We start from the raw sequence: 12,100 nt of genomic DNA, 5'->3' as shown, positions 1-12,100 counted from the left end.
TTTAAGATGAGGCTGTTAATGTTTATCTGATCTTTTTAGTATGGGGAATCCCCGTCTGCTCTCAAAAAACCTTTCTGGAGATGAAAAGGGCCCCTTGATCCTTAAATCCCGGGCATTTAAGGGCCGTATTAGGTTTAGGTGAAAGACGTCTCTGCTTAAATCTCTTTAAATAGCGGTAAAATTAAAAAATAGGCCATATTCTGCATATTCCAAATATTTCTGAGTTCCTACTCTGACCCTGATTTACCTAAATATGTACGAGTTGTTATTGTTATCGCATACACAAATAATATGCCGCGGGTGTTTTTAAACGATATTGGTATTCACACATAGACCTAAATTTTCTTATCTTGGCAGTCAATAGTAGACAGCAGATAAAAGTTGGCTTGTGCTACAATAACATCAAGACATTGGTATTTATTGATATCACATGTTCCTCGTGATCTGTCGAGGCTGCCTGCTTATTAATGTGATTTACAAAGGCGTGTTATTTAAAGTTACTTGGAGTTATATGAAATCCTAATGTAAAAAAGGGTTAAATAAATAAGTTTACAAATACAATGGCTGAATCTTCATCTCATAACTTTAGCAAGTAAGTACTTATTTAAAAATTTATTTAATTGCATTAAATTAATTAAACAAAATATAATAAGGCCTACTACAATGTCTACAATTTGCACATTAGCTGAGCCGAATGGAAATGAAAGGAATATTCCTCACTCATTGAACCGGAAAAACCTGCGACCATAGCGCCCCGCCCACAGATATGGAAAATATGAAAACTATTTTTTTTTTCTTTAGTAATGTCAAGCAGGTTATCTCGAAAAAGTCGTAGTCGTAGGTAATTTGTAAACAAACAAAGAAATTAATTAATTGGCTCAATTTATCAATATTGACTTAAAAATCGAAACAAATGACTCTAGTTAATGTTTTAATAATAAGCTGACGTGTGTTGACAAAATATCAGAAAAGAATCAGGTTTGTTTCTTGTTTTTATTTTGGCAGAAATTAAATTGAATAATTAATTCTCAATATTTTTAAGATCAATTTTACTGTCCATAGTTTTCCCAGCACGTCGTCGGGCACAGTTCACGCTGATGAGGGAGTGATTTCTGTAGACGTTTCCAAAGAAGATCTAGTAGATTCCATCGGAGAGATGTGCGACTCTTCGATACCTCCTGATTTGATCATGTAAGTGAACTGTTTAACTACCCTGCTTTTTGCAGGGCGAACTAACCTGTATGCAATGCACATAGGTTACATTTTTATAATGACAAATCTATTGCACTTAGCATTACCAGGTTTGTCTCTTTTTTCATACTTTTGTGCAACTTTTACATAATGTAGGTAGGTTAGGTTAGGTAGGTAACATATTATTTTCCAACTGGAATAGATTATAATTCAAATTAGAAGATTTAAAAACTAATATTAACTAAATCCATTTAATTCCAGGTCTACAGAAGGTGCCATGGACCAAGACGATCCAACAAGACTTACTTTAGCCTATGAAAACTTGTACGAACTGCCTAGAACTATTGTGGAACGATTTGCGGACCATATCAGATATTTGGACATCAGCCACAATAAGATTACGTAAGTTAACGTTATTGTTAGAATTTTTTTTAGGTCTTTAGATCACAATTATTCATTCATGCAAATGAAATTCAAGCATTTCTTTATTGGATTTTCTTTAATATTCTCAAAACAGTACACAGACTGTTTTTTCTAGTAGGTATCTATACTTAATATTATAAATGCGAAAGTAACTCTGTCTGTCTGTCTGTCTTGCTTTCACGCCTAAACCACTGAACCGATTTTGATGAAATTTGTCATAGAGATAGATTCCTGGGAATGGACCTATAGTTTTTATCCCGGTTTTTTAAACAGGGACATGGGCGATAAAGACAAAATTCCACTCGGGCGAAGCCGCGGGCGGAAAGCTAGTAAGTATTAAAGCTTTATAATATTTTTTGTTGACATTTTCAGAAACTTGGATGCGCTGGTGCACTTCAAACATCTGACGTCATTAATTGCCGACAGTAACCCCATCACAGAAAACTGCTTTCTGCCTCCACTGCCCAAATTAGAGCTGTTGTGGTAAGATTCAGTGTTAATTAATGATTTGAATAAACTGAACACTATCAAATTATTTGTTTGTTGCATTAGCATAGCCTAGTTATTAAGTAGATGATTAATTTGTTTTTATTTACTTAATATGACGTCGCCTACGATTGATTACATTATTTAACAGTATAGTAGTACATAATGGAAAATTACATTTTAAAACAGAGAAGTTGCAAGCTTCCTCTCAAACTGTAAAGTTCTAATAGAATTTTCTAATGTTTGCATCTAAGCAAGCAGACTAAACACGTCATGTTCTTTCTTACTATAATATTGTAAACATTTATGTTATTTGCAAATAAATGTTTGAACTTGAACTTAAGAAATATTCTATTTTTAGGCTAAACCACTGCAAAATTGCATCCCTTTACCCATGGGTGGGCAAGCTAAAGGAATCATGCCCCAATCTCCAATATCTGTGTCTGATGGGCAACCCTGCTGCGCCCAGCTACCTCAATGGCGGAACATTCTATGAATATCTACAATACAGGTAAATATTGATCCTCAAGCAACATTCAAAAACTTAAAATTAATTTTTATATTAAAAAGGTATTATTACTCATGATTCATTTGTTTTTCTAACTTTCAGACTTTTCGTCATCTCCCAATTCCCAACTCTCAACCACTTGGACGATCGTAAAGTAACTGAGGACCAACAAATCGAAGCTCAACGTTTATACAAGAGGCCATTCCTGGAGAGACTGGTCAAGCCAGGGTCCGGAGGCTTGAACAAGCTGGTCAACTCCACAGTGTCCTGGGGCAATGTGCAAGGTAAACTCGCTTCCATTTTGGGTAAGGATCGGCAAAATAGAAACTTGCTGATATAGTAGCTACTCTCAGATTTTTAATTCCAGTCATTAAGTTGACATTGGTCATAAAGTTTGTGTCTAATCAAAAAGGCAGCTATTTCTAGTGGTTATGAATAAGTGATGTTGTATTTCTATGACCCAAATGTTAATAATAATGACCTGAATTAAAAACTGAGGTAACATTTTGAACTGTTATTTAACCTCATCTTTATTCGATTTCGAATTCGCTCAATATTAGATTAAAATTATTTTAACCTATGAAATAGTAATACGAATAATAATAATCGTCTACGCTTATATTATACCTAATCTTTAGCATTCTAGATAAGTTGTGATAAATTTTGAGACTACTGAAATTCCATTTATTAGTACACAAAAAGGGTTTAATTTACCCTTTTTATTTATAGCCAATAATAAATAGTCCCAACCATCAAACATAATTTAATAAAAGCTTGTATATTAATAAAGGCCGTGGATATTATCTAGCTAGAAGTACAAATACAGACCCTCAAAAACTAAGTGAGACAGTGAGTTAGTTTTCTGTACTTTGTCATTAGTATGACCTTTTGATATTTATCGTTATCTGAGATTTTATAGGGCTTATAATAATACAGTTACCTATAAGCGTTTTTAACATATTAATAATGGTCTAGTTGTGTATATTTAAACTCTTTGAATACACTCTATTTCAATATCTATCGAAAAAGACTGTTCGACAAATAAATTACTTGTTCCATTCTTTGTATAGACCCAATATACTGAACTGTCCTACCCGTGACATTGACAGGGCGCGCCACCGTCAATGCCAGATCGCTGTTTCCGATTTTTGCCATGTTGGAAACTATATAGTTGAACGATGGTGGCGCCCCCTGTCAATGACTTTGGTGGGACAGTTCAGTGTAGGTCATCTTTAAAATCGAATTTATTACGTATACTTATGTTTAAAAATATTATTAATTAATTTTAGTTAGTTATAAGCGGTTGTGAATGTGTTGTTGATTGGTGAATTTGTGTGTTAAAATATTTAGCCAAACATTAATTCCCTCAGCTTTAAAACAGAACAAAAACAGAAAGCCTAAACTTTTGATTATAATATAAGTTTATCTAAATTTGATACCATATTTACAATTTTTTATTTATTTTATGATACAACAAAATTTTTATAAACAAAAAATTGCTAACTGTTCTTAGTAAGAAGATTATAACTCTTTTCTTATTCAATACAATATCATGTAATAGAAGTTTTTTATATACATATTAAATTAACTATCTTACTTCTAATATTAGTATGTGAAACTTGCTCTCTATACAGGGTGAATTTTTGAAACTGGTAACAAACTACTAGATCCAAAAAAGTGTGAGTGGAGTCGTTACAATACAGGTACCTATATTTTTGGCAGCTAAACGATTAAGATAATACTCCACTGCCATATCTCAAAAATCCACCTTGTAACAACAATATTAGCATTTTAAGCATTTTTAAATAATAGTATACCACATAGCGTAAGAGACGGGTGGGTAAAAATATAAACAGTTCACTGTTCTGCCAACCAACTCACCCTGTATGTTTAAATAATTATTACCTTTTTAAAGTTTATACAAATCAAGTTGTTTATATGAATAAATCATTTTAAAAGTTTTCAAGAGTTATTTTTCACGTCTGACTAAAACATATTAAACTTAATCTGTCTCGCTAATCTAAATGATCTAAAAAAGTAATCACTTTAAAAGACCTGTCGATAAAGTCTATCGAAGAGAAAATAGTTTGTCGAGTAAAACTGCGAAATGAAACTCAGGGAAGGTTTAAGAGTTTATTAAAAAACATAGTTAATTAACAACTTAAATTGGACTTATAACGAAAGAAAAACGAATACGAATCAATGAAAAAATGTCCGCATACAATATGAATATGAATTGAGTCTTAATACTTAGTCAGGAAGTTAGTCTTTAACATAAGAGCAGTAAGTTTCACTATCCAGTGACTTAGTCGAAAAGTGTAGTCTTCCAAGCAGTGAGGTCGACCCGCTGTATGTCTTCGCAGCGGACCTTAGGGTTGTCAGGCGTTTCCAACTCGAAGGCGCGTCTTTGGACATAGAGCACATTCGTGTTGTCGCAGATGATGCGAGCTATGGACGCTTTCTTCAGCTCTTGGAGTTGGTCTGTCGAAAAATCGAAATATTTAGGTCGTTATTTTGAATGAAACTCAAGAATGAATTTCTCTTAACAATAAATTCAAGTCTGAGAATGGTCCAAATATTGAACAAAACATGCGTCAAGTATTGAGCTTCGTTTTATAAACTGAAATCGATTGGCGTGGTCTTGGTTGTCCAAAGCAAATACTTAATATATTAAAATGAGGATGATTATATTGACGCGTAACGTCCAATTTCAGCTAATAGCAATTCAACTAAAGTGAAAGCTTATGATTAATTAATTACCTGGTGAAAAAGAATGAGGCATCTCGCTATTGTCATAAAAATATCTATCGCCGACTCTTGTCCGGTAGAACTGCTCGCCCACTATACACTGGAAAGTATGCCCGAGGATCGAACCCTGGACAGGGCGCTCCATGGCTCCTCCCACGAACAAATCCACGTCATCCACGCACTCGTACATTTGGGAAAGGGCGTATATTCTCTGGAAAGAGTAGCATTCACTTTGTATTAAAAGACCATACTTGGGGATGTAAGAACCATGTAAGATACTTTGATGTAAAGAAAGGGTACTTACATCTTGAGATATTTCCCCACTCAAGTCTTGAAAAGTCCGGGCCCTCCAAAGTGCACATAGCTCTCTGAAGACATACAAAGACACACAGTGAGTTTATCCTAGATAATTACGAGTATAATAAAACTAGAAGAGCGTCTGAAACCTCTTTACATCAAAAAGTAAAGAGTATTAGAAGAAGAAGATTATCAGTACCTGTAATCATTATACGATGCAATGCCATGATCTCTGCCCCTCTGGATATCCATTGCGACCAAATCCAGACCCCAGAGGTTTCTTGATTTGAACAATAAGTTGCTGATTTGCGAAGAACAGAAAGTGTCTGAATCCGCAGCGCTCTGCGCCAAAATACCACGGACCACGTCGTCGAAAGATTCCGTGGAAGATTCCAGAAGACTTGGGTTTTGGTAGTGGTCGCTTAGTCTGGAAATTAAAAAGTAAAGAACAGAAGAGAGACGATAATTTAAATGACTGTTTATTTTTGTAGACAAGAGGTTTGAAACTCCTTTCCTGTTCAAATGTTGAACGCTGAGAGTTCCTAAATAATAGTCCCTGTTTTATTATGAACGTAAATACCTTCTCAACCCCATAAGTAAGAGAACATCAGAAGGCGAAAAGTCCAGAATCCATTAAATTTACCTGTGGGCATAAGCAGCGTAGTAGCTTGACGGGCAAGTCATGATAGTATCAGGAATCGTAGAATGGAGGAACCTAAATGCGCCTGCAGTAAAGCTGTTGATGATTCCAGGGTTGACGTCCTCGTTGTAATCGTAGCTGTAGAGTGTAGATGGCGTTATATGGTAGTACCGGAGGTAAGTTTCACCTGTTGAATGACGGAAGATATTGTTGTAATGCCAATAATGTTGTTTTGAAAATAAAGCATAGAAATTGACAAACTCGTATTATCGATATTTACCAAAATTTGAGGGGAGCCACTCCTGATAGGTGATGTGCTGGATCTCCGCGATGACGATCCTCCTTGCCTCTTGGTACAGCTTTTCGTCCGTCCATAGAGGATTCAGGGTGCTGAGAATATCTGCCACTCGGTTGTGCTCCCGCAGGAAAAGCGTATGTAGCATCGCCAACGTTGGAGTTTGGTTTATTCTACCGTCACCTTGAATATAAAGCTTGTGGTAGGTATTGTTTGGAACAAAAGATTTCATACATTGTTAAAGGAATTTCATATTACCAGCCAAATAGCAGGGCTCAGAGATATTTCGCAAATCGCACATAGCCGTCTTGTCATCCGCAGTCGGCAGGAACCCTCGCTTGTTGTAGTCCTTGTATCCTTCCTTCAAACGGCCGCCTCTCTTGCTCCTCAGTTTTGAAGCCAACTTCTTATCCGAGCCGTAAATGTTGGAACCATCTAAAAAGCTGGTTACTGTGTTCATCTGAAGAAATTTAAAATGTTTGCTCCATCTTTTTAAACTACATGAACACAAGAAACACCTTAATCCATCGAGATTGCTATCTCTCTCTTACTTTTTGTGACATCAGTCATATTTACCTGCTCTGCATATCCCAAGCTACAGTCGTCTCTAGGAGTAGTTATACTCCTGACAAAATTCAGGCACTTGACACCGTAGTATCTGTAGAATGCATCGTTTTCTGGCACCGTGATAGGAATGCATTTGTCGTTCATCCACTCTGGTGGCAATACGTCTACGCCGTCGCCTATGCAGCAATGGATGCCTCCATTGTCTGGAATATTCAAATATAATTCTTCATCATTTTTGAGAACTGTTTTTGGAGCAGCCATGTAAATGGGCCATTCTTATTCTTACGCATTTTTGTGTGAGATGTAAGAATAGCATATGTTTTTCAAGAAAATCAGTGCACTGTATATTAATTTACTTAGTAAAATACCTCTATTAACTAGGCCCAATATCATTTTTATCATAAAACTATTAGAAGAATATTTAAAAAAAGTTACAAGTCCAAAATGTCACGGACCGTGTAGTGTGAGATTCCCGGATTTGGACATACAATATTTTTTTCTGAAAAGATTTTATGTTATTTTGATAAATATTACAGTAATTATGCAAGATTAATACATGTTATATAAGACTGTTAAAAATTTATATCAATAATAATTACCATTTTTGATTTTGAACACCAAACATTGTGTGAGCAGTTTTTGTGTCACAACCACGTGCGCCACTTTAAATATGCGTAACTCGGTAAAAAACTATCTTTGATATTGACATCCCTTGCTAAGTTTTTTTAGAACAGTAACATTGTCATCTTATTAGATTTGCAAATGGCTGAACGTAGTGAGTGAGCCGCAAAAAATTATTTCCTATTTATTTGAAAAAAGGGACAACCATAACACGTCCATCCCGTGTACGGTTTTTAAAGGTAGGTATCAATGTCACGCTATTGTATAAAACATAATTATGTACCTCATGCAGTATAGTTTCAGATAATTGCACAAGATCTGCTAATTCACAGATAGTTTTTTGGATATATCGGACACGTTCCAAATTGTCACGGCCATGGTATTAAAAATGTGTCACTACCGCAAACTATTTAAGTACATGGTCGTGACATTACAACGCGTGGTTGTGACATTCTATTTTTATTATTTTAATAGTTTTTGTTGTTCTGCTAAATTATTTTGTGTATTGTGCAATTTTTAGGAGTAGCCTTTTAGTAAGTGTACTTATTTTTCGCTAGTATGATTTTCTAGATGCCACGAAGGAAAAATTATTGCACTTTCTCATTTCTGCAGTAATATCAAATTTTACTGAGACAGCTCCCGGTAAAGGCCCTGCAGAGGTGGTCGGAGTTGTTTTAAAAGGAATTGCTATTAACCATATTTTTAGTGGTACGGTGACTATGAAACATGTTTAAGTTGTCAAAACCAACTGTTATGTGAATCCTACAGAAATCTCATTTGATACTCAATTAGGTACCTACTGTGTTTAAGATTTACTAATTTGTTAAGCATATTATCATATCGAAACCATGTAGGTAGCATATCGGAAGCATGATCAGATAGTGCCAATAATAAAAAGTCTATTTTTTTATTATCTAGTAGATATATTAACTACCTGACGGTATTTTTGATATCAATTTTAATTAAATTTTTGGATGTTCAGAAAAAAGTACATATTACCAAATAACACCTTTGTTGATGAAACGAATTTAGTGTATTTTATTGTTAATCAATTTAAACTATTATGATATAAATTTAACAACATAAATATTATTATTTACAGTAAAAATGTAAAACTGTCACATCCGTGTCATGCAGTGTCACAGCCGTGTTTACGTAGGCTATTTTGTTTCCTTTCCGAGGGCTTTAAGGTTGTCCATATACATCAAAAGTATGCTTTTGGTTTATACTTTCGATACATATCGCAAAAAGTTTAAAAAAAAAAACTTTAATTTTAAAAAAAAAATTGGCACAAATTTAAGAATGGCCCAAATAACTGAAACGCAAATTTTCTGCAAAAGTAGACCTTTACAAGCAACTTCATATTCTGTCAATTTCTGTTACAGAAACAGATTTTGAAAGGTCATACCACCTTACGATAAGTTTGTCAAGTTTGCCCTGCCACAAAAACTTACCAGTGACCTCCATAATCTGCAAGGATATGTCATGCGTGATGAACTGCCCCCACTGCATGCTCAGATAGTTGTGCACGCGGCTTGGTATCGCCGCGTCTGCGAACAGGCGACTGGACAGGACCCTCGGGTTGGGTAGAGCTCTCTCACTCTTAGCTACCGGCATAGCGTGTATTCCTGTAAAAAGCACTTCATGGCATGCGTACGCGCGTTTTGCCTTACATACTCAGCCATGGAACGAAATTGAATAATTTCTGTTATACGGTATTGCGTTTTAGAAGTTAAAATTAATTAAATTTTGTTCATTTGTTAGTAAATCCTATTATAAGTCACATGTCCCTTTAAAGTTCCCTTATCCCGGTAACTTTCCGCCCCGTCCCATTTCATTGAACGACCACTTTCCTCCAGATTGTGTCAAAACCCCGCCTGTTTACCTACGGTCATTAAAACAAGTGCACGAATCGATTGCTCACCAATACTTACGACGCCATAACATCGACACAAGCGGCCATTAAATGGGTCAAGGCTGTTTTGTTTTGCACACTAGGAAGGTAGGAAACTATGCGCGCCTCGAATATAATGGTCGATCGCTTTATGGTGGGAAGATTTACAACTTGACTGCAGCTGACGCTTCCCACGGGTTGCATGCTTGGAGCACATGAATAATGTGTTCTTAGAAAAAGCGTCGACGTTCGTCATAAGCTCTGACGCACCTGCACCATTAAGAAATTAACTGAAGTAATGAAGTTGTTATTTCTGTTACCAATTAATGGTTGCAAAACAATTATCCAAAAGTTCAGCATTTGCTGATTGAAAGAAAACGATAATCTTTAAAGGAAAAAGTCACAAAAGGACATCCATCGTGTCCTGTTGGCGAGCGCATCTTCAAGTAGACTTCATCCCACAGTAGAGTCGTTAGACAGACTCTGCTCTGATTATGTCATACAGAATTTATGTCGTGATTAAAGTAGGTAAAATAAAATAAATGGAATTAAATGTACAGTAGACGGTTGGAGGTTCTCCACAGACATAGCTTATCTCTAAAGTAGACGCACCGTCCGCGTACCGTGGTGTAGCAATCCTGATGAAAGGGGCTCCTCGTCTGCCCCAAGCTGGTCGAGCCACGTTGTTGCAGGTCCCATCGATGGTGCGGTACCGGCTCTTGCCGCAGCGAACGCTGACGGGCTTACAAGAGATGCCGTCGTGTCTGATCACCTGGTGCTCGAGGAACGACATAAATGTGTTCGGAGTTACTGTAGAACTGACAAAAGTTATTTGTTAGACTATTGCAGGCAAGATTCAAAGCGTTGATGAATGCAGCTAGCTAACAACATTGCAGCTAAAGCCTGGTCTGTGAGCACGTAGAATTTTGTCTAATGACTCCAAGCTACCCATCCTTATCGCTCGCGCGTAATTATGTTGCTGTCGCGCTCGCACACTCACTGCGGGCGCCCGTCGCACAGTCGCGACACCAATATAATTACGCGCGAGCGATAAGGATGGGTAGCTTGGGGTCATTGGACCAAATTCTATGTGCTCACAGACCAGGCTTTATTTTGTATGCTATTTCCATGCCTAGACTTTAGAAACAGGTAATCACAGTTTTTACGGCAGCAACGATTGACTAGGTAGGTAGGTCAAAAGTAGACAGGTTTAGGATAGCAGAATTACCTTGAACACAGCTTGATCTGCAACATCTTAGTGGTCATCAAGATCTCCTGAGACGCCTCGGATGCCTTCTTCACATCAGCAGGAATGTTTGCGGAGAAGAAGTGGTGTATCGCCGGAGTGCAGTGGTCAAGGCAGACGCCATTTTTGACCAGCTGGTTTCCACGCAGAATGGTGGATTTGGACAGGTCTCGACCACACTTCACGCATTCTGTTACTAGTTCTTTGGTTATTGGACCGTCTTCTTCTGTGAACATAAAATTCTAATTCTGAACGGGAAATTAACATAGGAACTTGATTTGATGTAGGTTTATGGACTTTGGGTGTCTAGAAGTCAGTCTCTAGAAGTCCATTGCTGGATATAAATCTCTTGACCTCACAATATCGATGCGGACTTCCCAAGAGTCTTCTAATAGTGATCGAGAACCTTTATTCCCTCATCAGTGGTTAGTTCTATCGATAGAAATTATTAGTTACAAGTACAAGCATCTAAAGGCTGTTTCATTATCGTGTCCACATTGTTTAGTTGTTTTACTTTATAGTTACAAAACTAGCGGCGACACAGACGACCCACGTGTATTTCCCAATTTTTTACGTGTGTACGATGCAATGTTATTGGTAATGTAATGCGTAAGTTACCTATTAATTACGTAGAGATCGAAGAACATGATGAATTGTCGAAAATAAGTAGTTTTAGTGAATGTACATTGTACACGTACAGTCGCCAGCACATCATTGTATCAAATTTTGTATCTATTAAAACTACATGGTACTATAATCTTACTGCTCTTACTGCTACTATAATCTTCATGTGCTTCTACTTTTTTGTACAGTAAATAAATAAATAAATGTATTTATTGCCTTCGAACCATCATAACTACATAAAGTTACGCGCATTTTAGTATTCTCTCTTTTATGTAGGTTAGAGGATTAAAATGTAAGAGACGTTATCTATGTATTTTTCTGCATGAATTAATGTTATGATTCATTGATTAAAATAATCGGTGGCTTGCATTAAATTATGTAATGTAAGTAGCTATATTCTGATAAGTAAAGGGTTGCCTAGTAACATTTGTTTTTGAGCCTTTGTTACACCATTGGGAAAGAATTCGAGGCTACATACTCACTTTTGGGCTCCGTAGTAAACAAGTCCTTAATGAAAGACGTCGTACCACTTAAAATTGGACTTAGTGCAGGAAACAATT

At 36.4% G+C, this 12,100-nt stretch overlaps 2 protein-coding genes across 3 annotated transcripts; one reads left to right on the top strand and one right to left on the bottom strand.

Annotated features, from left to right (window-relative positions):
- Positions 1-337: 337 nt before the first annotated feature.
- Positions 338-3,333, top strand: LOC114362961 (leucine-rich melanocyte differentiation-associated protein). Of its 2 annotated transcripts, none has more exons than XM_028318553.1 (6): positions 338-592; positions 1,063-1,191; positions 1,453-1,593; positions 1,987-2,097; positions 2,462-2,611; positions 2,711-3,333. In XM_028318553.1, the coding sequence occupies exons 1-6, from the start codon at positions 561-563 to the stop codon at positions 2,946-2,948; spliced, it is 801 nt and encodes a 266-aa protein (XP_028174354.1). In that variant the 5' UTR covers positions 338-560; the 3' UTR covers positions 2,949-3,333. The 2 variants fall into 2 exon arrangements, with proteins under 2 accessions (XP_028174354.1, XP_028174355.1); XM_028318554.1 differs by lacking the exon at positions 338-592 and adding an exon at positions 835-978.
- Positions 3,334-4,731: 1,398 nt separating this feature from the next.
- Positions 4,732-11,152, bottom strand: LOC114362930 (peroxidase). The gene is made up of 11 exons (XM_028318516.1): positions 10,899-11,152; positions 10,283-10,488; positions 9,231-9,404; positions 7,165-7,358; positions 6,847-7,048; positions 6,574-6,771; positions 6,297-6,480; positions 5,853-6,080; positions 5,661-5,724; positions 5,369-5,567; positions 4,732-5,089 (listed from the first exon to the last, which is right to left on the bottom strand). Exons 1-11 carry the CDS (start codon positions 11,150-11,152, stop codon positions 4,914-4,916), a joined length of 2,079 nt encoding a protein of 692 aa, XP_028174317.1. The 3' UTR covers positions 4,732-4,913.
- Positions 11,153-12,100: the final 948 nt, after the last annotated feature.

Source organism: Ostrinia furnacalis, unplaced genomic scaffold (genome assembly GCF_004193835.3).
Source record: "Ostrinia furnacalis isolate ACB-3 unplaced genomic scaffold, ASM419383v2 OfSCF6932, whole genome shotgun sequence".
NCBI lineage: Eukaryota > Metazoa > Arthropoda > Insecta > Lepidoptera > Crambidae > Ostrinia > Ostrinia furnacalis.
Note: the sequence above shows the minus strand (reverse complement) of the source record. Positions and strands in the feature narration are given on the sequence as shown.